At 36.7% G+C, this 20,242-nt stretch overlaps 2 protein-coding genes across 3 annotated transcripts in view; both read right to left on the reverse strand.

Moving 5' to 3' along the window:
• Window positions 1-19,910, reverse strand: part of LOC106160033 (uncharacterized) — a 58,046-nt gene extending 38,136 nt beyond the window's left edge. The window contains exons 1-3 of one of the 2 annotated variants that reach the window (XM_087013469.1): window positions 19,447-19,910; window positions 17,989-18,083; window positions 1,394-2,649 (exon numbers count right to left, since the gene is read on the reverse strand). In XM_087013469.1, coding sequence (XP_086869595.1) covers window positions 1,394-1,628 — 235 coding nt within the window. In that variant the 5' untranslated portion in view covers window positions 1,629-2,649; window positions 17,989-18,083; window positions 19,447-19,910. Of the gene's footprint in view, window positions 1-1,393; window positions 2,650-17,988; window positions 18,084-19,446 lie in introns of those variants that run through there. The other variant, XM_087013468.1, reaches the window with a different exon arrangement.
• LOC147761985 (uncharacterized protein F54H12.2-like) lies at window positions 13,751-16,608 on the reverse strand. The gene is made up of 2 exons (XM_087014122.1): window positions 16,269-16,608; window positions 13,751-15,036 (listed from the first exon to the last, which is right to left on the reverse strand). The coding sequence occupies exons 1-2, from the start codon at window positions 16,606-16,608 to the stop codon at window positions 13,751-13,753; spliced, it is 1,626 nt and encodes a 541-aa protein (XP_086870248.1).
• Window positions 19,911-20,242: the final 332 nt, after the last annotated feature.

Here is a 20,242-nt window from a genome sequence, read left to right on the forward strand (position 1 = left end):
ACGTCATATCTATAGGAACCCAAATATATAGGACAGCAGAAAAAAATCGGATCTATCGGTATTTAAATCTAAAAAGACGTTTTTTCCGTTTTTCCTTTATGTATCTATCGGTAACGGGAGTATAGGGACGTGTAATATTTTGGGACTAAATTTTATCCGTACGTACCCTAAAGGTCATATTGAACATGGTGACGCGGTGATACCGTATTCATGTTCTCTTGTTCTCGAAAACTAAATCATCGAAATTGAATTACTTTTTTTTTTAGTTGTATCTTAAATTAAGCTGCTACACTGTATTCCGTGCGTTTAAAATTTAACCGTCTGTAAAAACAGCAATAATGGATTACTAGCAACACTTACGTTACACAATGAAGCACCGAAAATGGGTGAAGAAAATGTGTCTCAGTAATGCGTGTTTGCCACTCATAATGCACTGTACTTTCTTTGAATAAGCAATAAACTATTTGTGATCTTAGGTTATCCATTGTTCGTTATCATAGTTAACAGATTCTTTGTGTGATTTTTTTTTTCAGAATCCCAAGAGTGGATGCCTTAGTGAGCACAGAACAGATATCACCATTGGTCCACATATGTCAGGAAGAATTTTATAATTATGAACTTTGTGTTACACTGAACTTCATTTTGTTAAATTTTGTATTTAACTGAACTTGATTGGGTTAAAATAATAATAAAAAATAATAATTCAGATAAAAAACTACAATCTGGAACATTCTTTAGATCAACTTTGTTCAGTGTGTGTCCCATGTGACAGAGTTACAGTAAATAAAATATGTGCATTATTCCTCTGTGTTTGTCAATTCCATTTTAAAAGCATGTGAAAGTGGTGTGCCCCTCATGATTGAAGTGCGTATGGATAATAGCAAAAATATTGTTATTATTTACATGATTATAAAAAGTTTGTACCCGCGTCAATAACGTTACCGTGACCCACATATTCACCATTTTTATTAATTATGAAATGTGGATTAAATTCTTCAAACCCAGTTTTGAAGCATTGAGACAACACCCCCTTATGATTTAAACTAAAACTGAAAACATTCCATTAGACTTTCATTAGTTTGTGCAAAATGTATTACCCAGGGTAACACGTCTTGGATTTGGTGGGTATAGCTGTTCAACTCTCCTGTGTGCCCTAAAAAGGGCAGCTGCTGTTTCCCTTTTTATGAAATGATAAACTGTGATGGTGTAGCTATCACATCGCAAAATTACAGCTTCCGAGAGAAAGTTTGAAATTTTTGGTCAAATTCAACATTTTGTAACCACTAGCAAAGAATGACAGATAAATACTCCTAAAATGCTATGAAAAGTGAGTGGTGAAGAAATGAACTCCAGAACGGTGTTACAATACAAGGCTTGATCTGGTATGTGTCACCTTTTCTTTGCCATGTTGTTTCCGTTGTGTGCTTTTCCAAAGTACACCCAGACACCTCAACACCGTTTGTCACCAGGTCGTCTTCAGTGAAGACTTCTCCGAGCAGATTTCGACAAAGGCATGTTTTCCCTGTCCCCTGGAGACCAACCACTATAACATTGGCCCTGTATACTTTCTGAGTCCCCTCCGCACATGCTACCTGATACATTTCTTGATAAATATTAAAAAAGAGCATACATGTACGTGATAAAAAATATAAAAATGGCTTACAACCCACAATGTTCACCAAAATATTATACTTAATCCATTTGCAGTAAGCGTTTTGATAAATAGGTTACAAATCACAGACTTCACAAAAAGCTTTCAACAATATTATAAAAATAAAAATGTTCGAGTCCATTTTTATTCCCCTTTTTAATGCTTGATATATTTTAATATTGTCTATTTTCCTTAATACTTACGCTTTTTCTCTGAAAAATAAAGATATTGTATTGATTTAAAATTATTACCCTTATCTAGGCATGGTGTTGAATCTGTAAATATTTAAGATATTGTTGCTCCAGCAGAAAAATCAATGATATTATGAAATTTAAGTTTGAATAAAATGACTCACAAGTCACACTACCACCCAAAGCTCACGAAATTATAATATTAAATTGTCCAGTTCTAAATAACTTTCAAAGGGGTTACATATGTATTAGTTATTGTATCCTAATTTATTCAATACTTACCATTTAATTTCCCTATAAGAAACATTTTGTAGAGAAAACAATAATTTTATGCAATTATTTCATATAAATATAAATGTGTTAAGGTAAACAGTCAATAATAAACATGGATAAAATGCCTCACAGATCACAAATCTCACAATAAGCACCAATAATTACATTAAAACGGCATACAGAGTGGTTTTAGTTGGATATTATTCACAAATAGCATCAAACACTTCAAATAAACAATATCTATTTCAGATTTTTAAATTAAAATTAAAATGTCTAACAGGCAAGTACGTAGAAAATTAAAATTAAAATTGAAATGAAACTATGCAATATTAGTGATTGGAAATGGTTTTAAATTGCATACACTAATTTCATGTAAATCTCTTTCTGAAATATGCAATATAAGGATATGGATAAAATGGCTCATAAATAGTACATCATAACGTTACAAAATTCACCTCCAGAAATATTCTTCTTACTTAAAGCATGATAGAACCTTTAATGCTTTTTTGATTCCTCAATACTTACGTATCTTCTCTGAAAGAAAGAAAAATAATGAGGTATTAAATTAAAATTCCACTCAATGTTTACATATTTACATATTTTCTATCATTATCAGGACATGTTGTTTCATATTTTACATGTTATTTACTATATAGTTGCTTCTGTAAAAGCCACCATAAAAAAATATGCATTTCAGAGTTTGAATAAAATTAAGAAGACAGATGTTCACCAGAAGTGTACACAGTTATGTAATCGAAACATCCCAGTTCAAACTAACTTTTAAAAGGAAAAAGTATATGACATTTATTTTATGCATGTTTTTAAATACTTACTCAACTATTCATTTGACAGAAAATATATTACACAGATAAAATAATTGTATTACGGCCACATCATTCAAGCTACCATTCTAAAGTTATGAGGTTTAATTTCTCTAAACACCTAAGGTGTACTTCTACATGTGAAAGTCTTTGTGGGGTGCAATTTTGGTGTTAGGATAAATGGCTAATAAATAACAATTATTACCAAACACACACCCAATTATGTTTAATAGGTTTATTAAAAGGCTAATAAAAATAATATTTTATATCATGTTTCTTCAATAGTTATCTAATGATTCATCTGAAAGAAAATATATTGTTGGAAAAAACAACCATATTATTCATTGCCGCAAGTTGTCAGCCCAGGTATGAGTTTTAATATTTCATGCCATAATCGAAATATGAAACATTACAAATTGAATGATCGTTTTGAATTTTACAGTGTCCACTCAAAGAAAATATTCAATATTCGAGTTTGGATAAAATGACTCTCAGATCACAGATCAGTTCACAACAAAAAGTGTACGCCATAAAATCAGTCTATTTAAATTTAGTTATTATTTTTCTTCTAAAACCTTGACAAATACTTAAGGTTTTCTGCTTTCCTTACTAACGGCTTTACAGAAAGAACCGCCAAACCCGTAGTCATAAAAAAATCTGATATTCCCATGCATATCACTAACCAAATGTTAATAAATCCCTACATGCCAGTTTCCTCAATCTAAATATCTAAGGGTATATAACACAAATTATGGTGTAAAGATTAGAACCAACCATTCCCAGGGAGGGCTACACAAAAAATTCAAAGGGCCCGTGCACGTCCCTAATGACAAGTTAAAATATAACCAACGTATCATGCTCTTCACTGTAATGAATAAGGGTGAATGGCAGCAACACATATACGAAATGTATTTTCAACCACCCCAAGGACGAAAACGTTGCACTTAAATTCTGAAGAGCTTTTGGATGTTTCAACTTCCTTAATCTACAGGTGCAAGGGAAGATAGCTGTAATTCCGATGTAAAAATCACAACCGAACATCTCCGGTGACAACCAAAGCCCATGCACAGGTTAATTAACCCCTGACGTTTCAACTTCCTCACTCAATAGTCCTTTACAGTGTAAATGAAATTTATTTTATTAAAGGGATAACAACTGTTCATTTCGGCCAAAAATTAATTTTCCTGGGGTAAACAGCAATTTCTCATTCTTACCAATGGTTATTGAATCTATTTCTACATTCAGATTTAGTCCCTTTTTTTTTCTAGAAAGTTTGCATTTTTGTTATAATCACTTAAGAGAAATATCTTAAGAGATTATTACAGACTACAACCATTGTACCAGAGACACTTGATCCCTTTCAGTTTGCATATACACACAAAAGAAGCGTAGATGACGCTCTTAGTATGTGCATACACAGCATTTTAGAACATGATGATAAGTAAAACACATATGCAATATTTATTATACTATTTTATTATACCATTATTCGACAAAAACTTTATGCTTAGCTTTTAAACGAACTGAATTTTCCTTCATTTTTATGCAGTTGGGTTTTAGATTTTTTATTAGACAGGAGACAAGCTGTGAAAGTGGGTACGAGTATTTCTGATATTGTGGTTTTAAATACAGGTGCGCCTCAGGGTTGTGTTCTGTCACCATGTCTGTACAGCTTGTTCAGGTATGATTGTGTTTTATCATATGAGAGTAATTGCATTGTGAAGTTTGCAGACGACATCACTTTATTTGGCTTAATAAGTGATAATGATGAGACCTGGTATAGAAACGATGTCAACTCAGTTGTACAATGGTGTAAAGACAACGTTTTTTACTGAATGTAAGGAAGACTAAGGAAATGATTGTTGACTTCAGAAATAATAGAAATGTGAAAGAGCCCATTCACATCAGTTGCACTGCAGTAAAGTAAGTAACCAATTTTAGACTACTGGGGGTAGAATTCAATAGCTCACTTACATGGAAGGACCACATAGACAAACAGTTAAAAAAAGCGAGGCAAAGGGTATATTTTTAAGAAAGTTGAAGGATTTTACTTCAAATGAAATGATTTTAGCAAACTTTTACAAATGCGTTGTAGAAAGTATATTAACGTTTGCAATAAAAATATGGTATGGGCGGGCCACTTTAGAAGAACGCAAGCGTCACATCAACGTGCGGCAAAATCGTCGGTCTGGAACTCCCCTCTCTAGGTGCCATCTATACTAACAGATCAGTAACAAAAACAGAGAAAATCACGTCTGACTATACCCACCCCGCACATGGGCTTTTAAATTTTTTACCAAGCAACTGCAGACTTTTAACTTTTATGGGACCTAAAAGGTTCTTAAAGAGTTTTTACCCATCTGCTGTGTCTTATTTTAACAACAAAAAATGGACATTATAATTTGTAACCCGAATAGCAGTCCAATTTCCGTTTTATATGAATTTTTATATTTATATATTAATGGCTGAATAAACTCTTATCTTCTCATCTATGGAGGTCACATTGGATGACAAGCACAGACTTTAGAATAATTGTTTTCATTTTTGGTGGTGAAATGGAATATATTATATTCCCTTGAGTTGTTTACAATGTTTTATTGTGAAATATAGATTTCAAAGGAAGGGTTGTTACCCTATCCGCCCCAGGCCTAATTAGATTCAGCGTACCTAATCAAGGTTGCTGATATAGGAAAATATCAATTGAAAAATTCTTAATGTCCAATGTACTCCATTTTGAGATTCTAGACATTTTGAAGGAATCTGACAGACTGCAATGATACGAGTTTAATTAAATGTTTGACACTTTATTACACAATACACGAAAACAGGTTTGCCATCATTTTTATGTAATAAACAAGCATTATTAGTACGATGCTGAACATGTCAAAATGACACTTTTCGGTTTTCAGTTAGTTCCATAATGAGACGGATACTATGCCAGATAATAGAATCTGAGGAAAAAAAAAACATTTATATACAATAAAGGCATATCAAAACTGAATCGACCAAGACAGTTATTGAGCAGGAGCTGTATATTAACCCTATAAATGAAACCTTCAAGGGCTAAAGCAAAATATGACAAAATGTTTATATTATCTTTATAACGGTGGCTAGAATATACTAAAAAAGCAAAAAAAAAATTGCATAACCATGGAAAATATGACCCAATGAAGCTGACATTCAGCTTGATTTGTCTTTCTTTAACATTTATCACGCCTGTGATTTTCAAAGCAATAGGCCTATCGCAGCCTGGGAGCCACTAGTCTGACGCTATGTGGCTTTAATCATAAAGGGAGTTCTAGAATTTTGAATTGGGTACCTTTTTTTAGATTTGTGAGGGTGTCAGAAACAGTGGAATATCTTGGCTATTAAGGGAATAAGAGTTTTGTTATGCATACTGTCATTTTAAGAAATTAATTTTAAATGATGTGAGACGTTCCTCGAGTTGATCTAAACCCTATTTTGTGCACAAAAGCGAATTTGAATTCGGGTCGGGTCAGAATTTTGAATTACCAGTAGATTGTGACAGATTTCTTAAGCTTTCTGTCAATGTAATCTGGCCTCGTTTTGGTTCACCCTCGCACAATATTGTCTATATAGAGAAACGAAACTTGCAAGGAATAATTATAATCATAATATATATATATATATTTTTTTTTTCTGAGATATCGAGAATGATTCCTGCTTCATGTTTTTTAAGTTTGTATATATTCTTTAGTTTTGTACAGCTTCTCTGTATAATGACTTCACTTCAGTGGTAACTGAGTACATCAAGTTTTGTGAAGAGATCTGCATTCCTTCTAGGACTATTAAGCAATACCCGAACACTAAACTGTGGGTTGACAAGAACATAAAGAATCTTATAAAAGCTAAAGACCAAGCGTACCGTGAGAAAGAAACAAATGTTGCAGCATATCGTAAAACAAAATTGGACCTAAAAATTGCCATCAAAAGAGCAAAGAAAAAGATTAATTCAAAAATTCCAGTCCAATAGTGCAAAGGATCTCTGGGACAATATCGCTCTTGTCACACAGTATAAAGGGACCAGACGTGCCGTTGATACAGAGGACTCCACACTCCCTAACAAGTTGAATGAGTTTTATTCTCGTTTTGATAGGACCAACCACACCCAGGTCCACACACCAACCCTAGGGGAGCGCGTGCCGCCATTTACTATTCAATCATGGCAAGCCAAGTGTTATTTCTCGGCTTTAAACACCAGGAAAGCTCCAGGCCCTGATGGTATAACATCACGACTTTTGAAGGAATGCGCAGCCCAGCTTTCAGATGTGTTCGCGGAAATATTCAACTGGTCAATTGAAATGTGCAGAGTGCCTGAAATATGGAAGACAGCAACCATCATACCTGTGCCAAAAAGTAAAACTGTAGATAATTTATATGATCTCCGTCCTGTTGCTTTGACACCGGTGCCTATGAAGATATTCGAAAAACTTGTTGTCTTTTATTAAAACTTAAGTGCCAAATAGCTTTGATCCACTCCAATTTGCCTACCGCAGTAACAGAAGTGTAGACGATGCTCTTTCTATGTGTTTACACAAAGTTCTAGAACATCTCGATTGTAAAAATGCCTATGTTAGAATTTTATTTGTTGACTATAGCTTAGCATTTAATATTATTGTACCAAGCAAATTGTATTTTAAACTTTTGGATGATCTTAATTTTCCACCAGCACTCTGCGATTGGATTTAAGATTTTCTTTTAAACAGAAAACAGTCAGTAAAAGTCGGTTTTAACTTCTCGGACACTATATAGTTTTAAACACTGGCACACCCAGGGCTGCGTCTTATCACCTTGTTTATATACGTTAGTAGTTAGGAATGTGGTTTTCGACCTGCAAATTGAGAGGCGTTATATACTTTTTAATGTAATTTTTTTGGATGAACCTTGAACATTTTGAGGCGCAGTCTTAGTAAGCTGCTATTTTTAGCCACTGACTGGGTCCGATGTACAATTCTTGCTAAACGTAGCAAGAGCTGTACACAGGAGCTGTTTTTTAACTATTTACTCTGATTGGAATTTTAATGACGACCATTTTATTATGTAAAACTTGTTGATATTATAATTTCATCTCGGACCTTTGTAAGCAAATTTTAATGACGATTATAAAAACTTGAAAACCCAAAGCAATGTTTACGAATTACTGCAATTTTTTAGTCTTAGTAAGCTGCTATTTTTAGCCACCGACTGGGTCCAATGTACAGTTTTTGCTATGTTTAGGAGCTGTTTTGGACCTGTTATGTAATTATGACGTAACAACACGTAATCAATCTGTCCATTTCAAATGGGGACCCCTGGGGACCTGTTACGTAAGTATGACGTAACATCACGTAATCATTTTGTTCATTACCACCGGGAACCTGTTATGCAATTGTGACATAACAACACGTAAGACTAACTGTGACATAACAACACCTAAGCCTATTGTTTTATGATCAATTAGTGGGTTACGTATCGTTTCAAACATCAACGAAACTACATATTGCATTAAAAAATTAACTGGCATCGCAACATCACGTAATTCCATTGTTTTTAGATTAATTAGAATGGCCTTTGGATGCAAGAGGATTGTTTTATGAATTAATTATTGTTTTAAAATCAATCGAATGCAACAACAAAAGCAGAACAGTCTTTTTAATCAATTTATTTTTATCTTTGATCAAGACCACTTACTTGAATGTTATTTAATGTAGGGTGCGTCTTATCTTGACACAAGTGACACCTGTTGACACCATTTTATCCAGGAGGCGGCCATCTTGACCTTGGCACGTGATACACCAACTGACCTATGCTAAGAATTATGTAACATTCAGCCCCCCTTTCCGTTGCGGTACTGCGCTCGACACAAAAGAACGCAAATAAAAATGTGTATTTAAAATTGCAGCATAAACAGTTAGAGTGCGTCGTTGCCATGGAACAGCGTTGTTTATTGCGTCCTACTGGGATTATAACTGGTACACAAGATCTATATATCAGTTCAAAGCAGGCACACGTTCGCCAAGGTAGAATTAAAATGTTGTTTTACATTAATATCGTAACTGAGGACGGAAGAATGTTTTTTTTTACAATAAGCACGGAGGAGATAATGCTCCTCCTACTGATGGCGGAATTAGAAGTTCCGTATGGGTCGGAGCGAAATCCAATTATTTTGGATTAACTGGTAAGTGTTACCTATGTATTCATGTTTTAACGTAATTAAACTTGATTTAATTTAAACAATATTCGCGTGATTTCTTCAACGAGGTCTATAAAACTCATCCCAGCAGACAAATAAAACATGTCAAGTGAGTATACATATATCGTTGAACTTAACGTTTGTTGATTTTTCTAAAATTATTTTTGAGATTATTTATCTATTTATTTTTTAGCTGAAGATTTTCATCCTCAAACCTGTACGTTGTGTATTGTACGTTGGCGGGAGCAATTACCAAACTGACCACTGCAGGGGAACACAGAGCACAGAGAGAGAGAGAGAGAGAGAGCAATAACCAAAATGACCGCTGCAGGGGAACACAGAGCACAGAGAGAGAGAGAGAGAGAAAGAGAGAAACATATGAACTGATACCCTCTGCCACGGTCGCAGATGATTTTTTCACAAGTCAATGTGTTTATATAAATGCATGAGACAACACAAAAACTCTGGACTGAGTTTATTATAATTAATTATAAATAATTACAGCAAACGTCAACGTCAGTATTAACAAATTGGTTTTCTCGGTGAAAAAATAAAACTTTATTAATCTAGATTTGAATCCGTGTCCATAGTTCATCTTCTTTTTTTTACCATTAATAACTCACGCCGAGATACGAGGCGCCTTGGATTAACTATTAAATAAAATTTCAAATCAATAGAATTTCTAATTGATTATTTGCGGCATTTAATCTAAAAAAAAAACGCACACAGTAGCCGAATGTCTATTATTTCATGTTTTAGTCACTGTAAACTACGTCGTACGTTGATTGGAGTCTCGATTCCTCAGCTTGAGTGGTCCATGCCTCGTCTTCCGTGATCTCTCGGAGAAGCCCGTCTTTATCTTCTCCAACCCGTAATATGACGGCCATGACGTACGGATCGTTTTCTTCCTTCGTTTGGGCCTGGTAAAGGTCGTAGGCTTTGAGGATGTGACCTGCGCTGACGAGCTCCAACGCTTGGTCGAAGAAGCGAAAGGCAGACACCGCAAAGATCGGTTCCATACAAGCATGATGCTTTTGGCTGCCGTGATTTATGGCGCAGCCCTCGCATTCCTCAACGGACAGGTGTCGAATTTTTCTTTTCATAAAGTACACATATAACCGACGGACGACCGTCAGGCTGGCGTTGGTGTTGATTGAGGTTGGTTCCTTCGTCATTTTCTTTTGAACCTCTGCATCGATATCATTCATCACGGCGAAAAGCGGCATCCAGTCGTTGATGGTGAGTTCAACGAATGCGGAAGATTGGTAACTGAGTTTGCAGCTTGAACCACTCACCGATATTATATAGTCGTTTTGAATGGGAAGATTCAACGCTTCCCCAGCCAACATTGCGCGGTCAATTTCTGAGGCATTGGACCTCAACTCTGCCCACGCACCTGGGTTGAATCGGACTTTCTGCTTGTTTCTTTTATCGGTTAAAACTATCAGCATTTCAAACTTAAGGTTGAAGCACACCGTGGCGCAGAACGAATTTCCGAAGTTGAAGAATGTAGCCATTTTTCTGAGCTTCAAAGTTAGACGAAGATGTGGAGTGATACACGTCGTAAATGCGGTCAACTTATATAGACGGCAGCTCTGGCGTTTTTCCAAGAAATAACCCCCCTGGAGTGAACTTTGTTTTCTTGTCTAATTTCGAGTTTGCGTTGTGTAAAGAAAAGTAAACATAGCCGCGTGAGAAATTAACCCCCGGAGAGGACGTTGTTTACTTGTCCGCTTTCGAGTCTACGTTTTGAAAAGAAAAGAAAACAAAGCTCAGCAAGAAAATATCCCCTGGAGAGAACTTTATTTACTTGTCCAATTTCGAGTATAGGTTGTGAAAGAAAAATAAACATAGTTGAGTGAGAAATTACCCCCTAGAGAGAACTTTATCAACTTGTCCGGTTTCGAGTTTACGTTGTGAAAAGAAAAGTAAACATAACTGAGCAAGAAATTGTCACCCTGGAGAGACCGTTATTTACTTGTCCAATTTTGGGTTTACGTTGTGAAAAGAAAAGTAAACATACTTTGTGCAGCAGCTGAGTGAGTGCTGTCTATAAAAAAACCATCTCTCACAAACACCACATACACATCCAACCGGAGAGACATGGCTGACTTTGAACTATGGCAGAGCAATATAACTGACTGTGAATTGGTTGCTCACGTGGAACAGTTTGAAATAGAGCAAGGCTTTCAGCACCAAACCATAAGCGATGATGAGCTGGCCGAGCATTTAGAACATTTTGAAGAAAGCACAAAAAAACAAAGGTGAGTGGTAGTATTGAGATCAATCGCGAAAACTATTATAAAGTGTCGTGTTGTGGTTTGCAAAAGTCATTTATCACCATGGGTGACGTGCGTTTTAAATCGCCCAGTACGATGCTTGTTTCTGGTCCAACGAAATGCAGAAAAACTACTTGGGTGAAAAATCTTCTGCTAAATGCGGGTATAATGATATCTCCGCCTCCCGATAAAATATTTTATTTCTATTCGATCTGGCAACCCGTTTTTATTGAAATGGAAGACGTCATCAACAACATAACATTTGTGAAAGGCATACCAGTTGACTTTCAACCGGAGAACTTTTTTGACGCAAATCTAAGCAACCTGGTCATTTTTGATGATTTATTCGCAGAAGCGGGGAGTGACAGTAGAATTCGCGATTTATTTACCAAAGGCTCTCATCATTTGAACGTCAGCGTTATATTTATAATGCAAACACTATTTCCAAAGGAAAAACAAGCCAGAACAATCTCTTTGAATAGCCACTTTATCGTGCTTTTTAAAAACCCGAGAGATGTTCTCCAAGTAAGAACCTTAGCCACACAAATGTACGGAGAAGCAAGCGGTTTTCTCGACGTGTTCAAACAGGCAACAGAAAAACCGAACGGTTATCTACTGATTGATTTGACCCAAGATTGCGAAGACGAAATTCGATTGAGAACTTGTGTATTTCCTGGAGAGACGCAAATTGCGTTTGTGCGCAAATGACTGAGAATACAAATTTGTATAAATATTTAACTTTTCGTATGTGCGAAGTTATTCGTTGGGGGACATTGAAATAGTCACAAGACATTTTTTGGATCAGACTATAAATGTTCGTGAAGCCTCTGTTTTGAGTTATTGTAACATGAAAGCTGAGGCCGAAAAGTTATACCGTGTTCATGTCAAACTACTTTCAATCGCAAATGTACTGTACAACAAGGATCTTAAACTAACTTTAAAAGAAAAATCGGGTTTACGCAGAGTCAAACGCATCGTAGTCCGGCTGGCTGATAAAAAAGTATCCATACAGTCCAAGAAACAACTTTTGTTACGAAACACGCCTGTGGTTAAAGCAATTTTAAATCCGATATCAAGACATGTCAAGCTTTCAGAAAATGGTCTTGATAAGTGAAACCGAACTTAACGCCTTAAAACAACGGGTGAACAGCAATTATTCCCCTTTACAAGAAGAAACATTGCAATTGCAAAATGAAATGGCGAAGACGATGCAAAGGACCGACATACCTTTTGACGAAAAAATGAAAATGTACAACGACCTGCAAGTTCAATATTTGAAGATTGCGCGAAAAAAGGAGCCTGTTGCTGTAGTGGTACAGAATTCACCGGCACCCTCCATACAAAACGTGTCAGCACCAACGGAAAGCCCTCCCGTAAAGACAGAAGACGTTCCTATAAAGCCCTATCTTAACAAAGAAATATTAGACTCGATTCCACAAAGGATGCGAAAAAAGGCTGGGGTAGTACTGAGATACATGTCTAATAATCCCAATGTATTGTCCTATAACGAACAAGGGTTATTAAAAGTTGATGGGAATGTAATAGATGGTACCAACATTGTAGATTTGATGAACGATCTTTACGTATCGCGTAAAAAGTATACCCCTCCCGGGCTTTCCACCTTTCTTCAGGGTTTAAAACGTCTCAATGTACCGTTAAATACTATCTCAAACACCAAGCGACGTAAACAGATTGCAGATGGAGATACCTCATCTGCCAGAAGTCAGATGGGCTCGGGTTATCTAGCTTCGTACAACATATATTGAAACGGTTGTTATAAAGCCATTCTTTATTTTGCTTGAAGAAACGTATTTAATACATAAAACCTAAAGACTTTTTTGATCTGCAAGCTTGAAAACTCGTATTTACAAAACTGGGTATAATGAAATGTACATTAACATAATCATACACTAATATATCATTGAATTGTTTGTCACGAGCAAAGCTTTTAAGAATGTGCTGTAAAGTCTTCCCTCGAGAACGGTTTGTTAGATAATATATACAGTATTGTCCACACACTTTCGTATAAATGCTCTGCAGTGTTTTGGTGTTAAGAGTCCATCCAGATGCGGAATTCTCGTCCAAAAAACGTTTAAACGAATCGTTGTAATAATAAGGTTCTCGACCGTAAAAGTCAAAAAATTCTCCAGTCCCGTTTTCGTCGAAGTAAAATGCGACCCAGTGCACGCCAGGCCTGTCGTGTGGGTCGGTGTTTGCAATTACGCATGCGGGGTAAGTCCTTAACTGACTAGGCAGTGTGTCCGCTGCAAATACTCCTTCAAAACAAGTGCTTGTAAACGGGTCGTTTTTAAGTAGACACTCCAGTTGTTTCGTGTTCATTTTCAATACTCCACATACACACCCCTGCGTTGATCAATTTTTATAACCGAGTCAAATTCGGCTAAAACTACCAAGATGGTGTTATCTACTGCTTGTCCGAACTCCAAATTAACGTTCAAGGAACCCTGCTTCGTTGGCGTACTGTAATTTTCAAAGTTTTTATCTGATGTCAAGTCAAATCCAAACAGAGTGAACCCGTTCAAAAACTCTGTTCTATCTATGTCAATGTCTTGTTCCCCGCTTGCAGCACCAACTGACGATAAAAGGTCGAAATAGGATCTTATGTAACCTAGACCACCATTCACCCCAAAATCTAGATTGTACGGTTTAAAGGGTATTTGCTCCCCTGCCACTGTTAAACGTAGCTGTTTCAGGTCATTGTGCTTAAAATTGAACGGGTTTCTTTCATAATCACCACTTAAGGCAGTGTCTTCAACCATACCTAAAACGAGTCGCTTTGGCATTGTTCCGATGTAAACATTATCCAGATTTACATTTCGGACACCATTCGGTAGGTTGATGACCTTGACCTCTCTTCTGGTCATAGGATAACAGGCCAAATGTTTGGTTAATATGGTGTCGTGGGCCGACTTCAACCGATCAGAGACTTTGACTCGTCTTACGAAAAGAGATATGTTTTTGATCAGAAATTTTTCGTCTTTTGTTTGGGTTTCTGACATCAAACAAAACGCATGCGGTGTTCTCCTCAGCTTAATTCGCACGTCTACGTTATTAAGCAGCAACTTGTCCTGGTTTGCCAAATCTATTTTTAACCCTCCATACATCTCCACATTTCTGCTTCGTTGAAACCAAGCGTAGCGTGCTGTCAACCCATCATTTCCCGGATCACCATCAACATCTGTATCATTCATTTGACCTGCTGTGTCTTGGTACCACATCTCACTCGTCATCCACGTGTTTTTAGCATTACTCCCATGATACAATAGGTTTTCTAAATACGCTCGATAAGGGTAGGTGTTTTGACTCGGGGTTATCAAATAATCGTTCAGCTCCACGTCCACCGATGAAAATAACGAGTGAAGCGTGTTGTTCACGACGCATGTGTTTTGACCGGGATCAAGATCACTTCCATCTGCCTTGACGACTTTGCCTTCTACGAACAGGTTAATATGAGTGGGGTCTATGTATTCGTCAGGTGTGCCTTTTATGACGAATTCGACAACGTTGCTTGCGTCTGAAACAGCAGACGTCGGGCGGACCTCTTCATCGGCGGTAGATATAATATCCGTTTGATAAGCTTCTCGTATATTAGAAAATAGATCAAGTTCTGTTTTAACGATTGGGTTGTTCATGACTAAAAATTTGTATCTCGCGTCTTGGCTGGACGTGACCGTTTTGTCTTCGTTACTTTAGTTCTTCTGACTTTTTTAGGTGCACTGTTCTTATTTATAGTCATGGAGTTTAAAGTTTTTCTTACGACGTCACCATTCACATACAAGTCTGGTGCACGCCTCTTTTTAGGTTTTCTTTTTGCTGTGGTCTGACTGGTTGGTCTTTTTAATTCCAGCATTTCAGCGCGTCGAGGTTGAAGTAGTCGCCCACCACCTCTTTGAGTCCTTGCACCATGAAACTTGTGTATAGAACCCCCGCCTGCCTGTGTCTCGTATCTTCTCACTAATGCTTGATAAACAGGATCCATTATTACAATAAGCTTTTTCGTCGAAAATGTAATGTTGCGATCGTCTTCCCACTATCGAAATGCACAAGTTCACCCGTGTCGCGACTTATATCTATTCGAATGGTATCAATGTGATGTTGACTCAAAGGAATGTAAATAGGTGAATCAAATGTTTTTGTAACAACTTCCTCATGTTTACTGTCGACGCCGACGATCCTCAGTAAATTTGCAGACGCATCCCCCACCAACTGGTTTTGTATGATATCTGCGTATACATAGAGCGAATTAAAACCCAGCGTCATGTTGGGAGGGTGAGGAGCTATCGCGTCCGAAGTTATCTGAGTGTCCGTTGCCCAACCTAACATTTTTCCTACATCGCCGGTAAAATCAAAACTTGCACCGGAACGTAAATGAACTGTGACCCGTCTCGATATAATATTATACCCTAATGTGATGTTTGTTTTTCCAATAGTTGATAGTTCATCGTGGATTGTGGTTATGAGGTCATTGACCGTTCGATAATATCCACCAGGGATAGTTAATGTGTTTGTCTTCAAGCCATTGTAATACGTCACGACACTGTCTTTTACATTTTTCCACGTTTTTGGGTATTGTAGTTCCACTAATGCAACTTCGTAGTCGCCGTCTAAATGCAAGGTTGATGACAATTTTGTCTGGAATGACTCGGCTCTGTTGTTCGGAAAATATTTAAAACTGCTGTTGGATGGTAGGATAACGTGAAAGGACGAGGCCATCGCTCCAACTGAAGTTGCGGACAAAACGAAATATCGTTTATACCGTTTTAACGTCTGATGCTTTGACCCAACTATTAAATTTTTTCGGGTAACCTCGCCATTGAACGAAATGTTCCCTCGATTTACCCTTGCCTCTGGATTTTATAATTTTTTCTACTCTATACACATCGTCTTTCTTCACGACGCGAATCATTTCAGGCTCGTACAAGACACCCTCTATCTCTTCTCCTTCGTAATCTTCCACCTTGTACACCGGCGGTGACCTGTTTAAACGTTGCTTTATCGTAAACAACTCCTGCGTCCAACCCTGCTCGTAGCCTTTCGCAAAGGGAGACCTATGTTTGCTCAACCTTACTGTGTCTCCCACCTTGAATTTAAACTTTGCTTTTTCAAAATTCATATCCCCGTAAAGGTTTTTCCATACTGCGTCTGAGTTTTTTTCTTTCGAGGCCTCTGTCGGCGACATACCGATGCTCCGGTGTTTAGCCCCGTTGTACCCCGTCAGCAGTTGGTCGAGTGCGTGTAAGTACGTCAGCGTACTGTTAGCGGTGAGATATTTAAACATAAAAGATTTCAAACTTCTGTTAAAACGTTCCACGATCGAACTTTTTCGTTCCGACTTTGTTGTGAAAAAGGTTATTCCTTGTTCTTTCAAGTATGCCTGGAATTTTCTATTTGTAAATTCTGTTCCAGCATCTGTTTGTAGGATCGTCGGTTTTCGACCTCCCGCTAAAATACCACTGAAAGCTTGTAGCACGCTATTAGCAGTTTTTGATTCGATGGCCACGGCCCACGCGTACTTTGAAAATACATCAATCACAGTTAACAAAAATTTCATTCCTTTATTGTATTTCGATAATTTGCTGAGGTCAGCTAAGTCGGCTTGCCAGATACAAGGAAGAAACAATAAAAAGTGCTACTCGGACACGATTCACAAAGTCAGTGCTATCCATCAGACAAAACGTCTGATTTGTCACATTCCCTGACCCTGAGACCCTGTAGACACTTCATTTGTCATGTTTGCTTACCTAGTTACAGAGATACAGAAGTAAAACGTTTTTTTCAGTAATGACGATCTTAATTTGCATATTTAGGAAAATTGCGTAAATCTAATTTTTACAGAAAATAATGTTCCTCGACCCTGAAAATATAGGTAAAGACACTTCATTTGTCATATTTGCTTGTCTACTTCCAAAGATATTCCAGAAAATAGGAAATCTGGCGGCCCTTTTTTTTTTTTTTTTTTTGAAATTAGACCGAGAAAAACGCAAAATTCTTTCGGGAACCAGGTTAATTGGAATCAGCATCCCAAAATTATGCTTATGAGCCTGTTTCCCAACTTTTACCCCAAAATGCCCCTTGCCTCTTATGCAGAGCCTTTTTTCAAAAATCTCACTAGACTATGTTCAATTGCAGATGACACCCACTTTTATAATACTTGTGAAAGTAATTACTCTATAGCAGTCACTTCAATAGAGGGATACGTAGCTGAGATTCGTGCTTGGATGAGGACAAATAGTTAGTCTTAAATGATGGAAAGAACTAACTAACATGGTTTACAACAAGGTTTTAAATGAGAAAATACAACAAAACTTAGTACTTGCATCGGGGATTTTACCATCAAGCAATCTACACACTAGTGCGTGAAAGATTCGGATGTTCCTTTTGACTGTCGCGGAATTATTGATAGAGGAATTTCTGGAAGTCAACATCAAATTAACTCTGGCGAATAAGAAATATTTACAGCTTACTGGACAAAAATAACCAGCTGAGAAAAGAACATGCTTTCATGGCATCTAAACTACTGCAATTAGCACCTATATGGTTTAGGCAACCAATATCTTACCTCCACTGTCCGTTTCTCTTTCTGGGTCACTCAGATCATCTGGAGCTTCCGCCATTTTCCCTTTTCGGCTTCCTTTCGCTTAGATTTGACTGAACCTGAATAGAAGAATTAATGGATTGAACGTAAGACTTACCTAGAATAAAATTATTTTTAAAGTTTGCCTACTTAAAAGCGCTCAAGCTATATAGCTAAAGGGATATGTGCATTTTACCAGTAAACAAACTGGTGTATAAGATACGATGAATTTTCATTTCTAAACAAGACATTTCTTAATTCCTATGCAATTTCCTACTTTCCATAATAAGTACTCCTGTATGACTGCATGGTGATGTGAACATTTAAATTGAACAACAAAATAAAAGACATGGTAAAAAAGCAAATAAAATTCTCCTCTACTTCACTGCATCAGATAAAGAAGGCATGCAGCAAATTTGAGTCATTTGAAACATGCTTCAATCCTGCTACACATCTGCTACATTGATCTTATCCTGTATAACCTATTGCGTATTTGAACTAGACGTGCAACATGCACCTCTTCATCTGAAAAAATGCTTCACAATTCCACTTCAAAACAGCTGAAATGTTTCTTCGATCATGTCTGCAGTCAAGCGATCTATTTATTTCAATGGAGTAATGCGAACTTGAAAAAAAACAAAACAAAAACAAAAGACTTTCAATCAATACTAATACAATCCACACATGATATTATATTTAAAACTTTGTTTGTAAACCTGGGCTTGAGACGTATTTCTTAAGTGGATGTTTCACAGTTGAATTTCCGTGTTAAAATTTTTACTTAATCTTTTATTGTATTGTGCGTGGAATGGTGTACCGCTAGATTCAATTATAATTCCATTATTAAAATGTGCCTCCTCATACTACCTTTAGTCATTCCATTGTACCCTATATTTCAATTGCATTTAAACTTATAATATCAGTGGACCTTTTCTGGTCTCGTCATATTCCACAACATAGTGTGTAAACATTGGCTGATACAAAATTTGTGAAGATTTAACTTAAAAATATTCAAAATAAAGGTCAACAGTCAAACCATATGGAACTGAAATTGGCTTTGCTTGTATCCCTACTGTACAGAAAACAGAACTTTTGCATGTTATATCTTATCCGCATTCACAGCGGTAAACACTTAGTATCCAGCTACATCAGTTGTGTCATCAGGCGTATATTTTTTATCCGTATCAAACCAATTCAAAAACATATAAACATAAACACTATATACATAGTTGGTCTAGTAGAAAAAGCACTGATGCGCAGTAAAATGAAGAACAAGATGGCGGATGTCAGCTGAAACCGCTGCTTTCAAATGTCCCACTTTAGTGACCATGTTAATTCTACATTTACATGTAACATCACATGTGAACGAATACTGTAATTACTCTGATAATATTAGATGTATTTTAAATCATTTTGAAACCTCATACTACCACGAAAGCTTACCCTTTTTGCTGAAACTGTTCACAACCAAGACTTCTACGCAGTACAGGTACGTATTCTATATGACCTCAATTGATCAAGGGTAAATGAAAAAAAATCCAATTTTTTGCGTCCTCTAAAAGCGTTATAAAACCTTATACTGTGGGGCAGTCTTACTGAAACTGTGTATATTTTATCAAATGTACATACAGTGTACACTTAGAATCCAGCCACACCTGTTGTCTCACCAGGCGTATATTTTATCCCCACCAGTCTAATTCCGCAGTATAAAAAATACTGTATACAATGTATGTCTGATAGATGTGGCACTCCTGCGCAGTAAGATAAACAACAAGATGGCAGATACAGTGCAGCTTTATATTCTGCAGCTTTCAAATGTCCAACTTATGTCACCATGTTATTTCTACATGTACGTGCAACGTCGCATGTGAACGAGTACCGTAATTACTCTGATCATATAAGACGGATCGTAAATCGTTATGAAACCTCATACTACCAAATTAGCTTACCTTTTTTGCCAAAACTGTTCACATCTCAGACTTCTATGCAGTACAGGTACGTATTTTATATGGCTGCAATTGATCAATCGTACGTGAAAAAAAAATCAAATGTTTGCGTCTTCTGTTCCATTATGTGCACGATAAAAGCCGACATTGTGTCAATAGTTTCTTTATTATTCCTTATAAATCCTTAATTAGTGTGGAATATTGATTTCTTATTCAAGCCACAGTGCATTCTGTATTTATTAATAGGCTGGTGCGGAAAAAAAATACTTTATTCGAAGGTAATTATAGAACAA

Source organism: Lingula anatina, chromosome 5 (genome assembly GCF_051362555.1).
Source record: "Lingula anatina isolate TDL-2025a chromosome 5, LinAna3.0, whole genome shotgun sequence".
Taxonomy (NCBI): domain Eukaryota; kingdom Metazoa; phylum Brachiopoda; class Lingulata; order Lingulida; family Lingulidae; genus Lingula; species Lingula anatina.

Bases quoted from the DNA above. Each gene is read 5' to 3' on its own strand.
- LOC147761985 (XM_087014122.1), bottom strand. From the start codon at position 16,608: ATGTCGCCGACAGAGGCCTCGAAAGAAAAAAACTCAGACGCAGTATGG. The intron at 15,037-16,268 runs GTAAATCGAGGG...TCGTTAAAACAG, and splicing joins TATAAAATCCAGAGGCAAGG to AACTTGATCTATTTTCTAAT.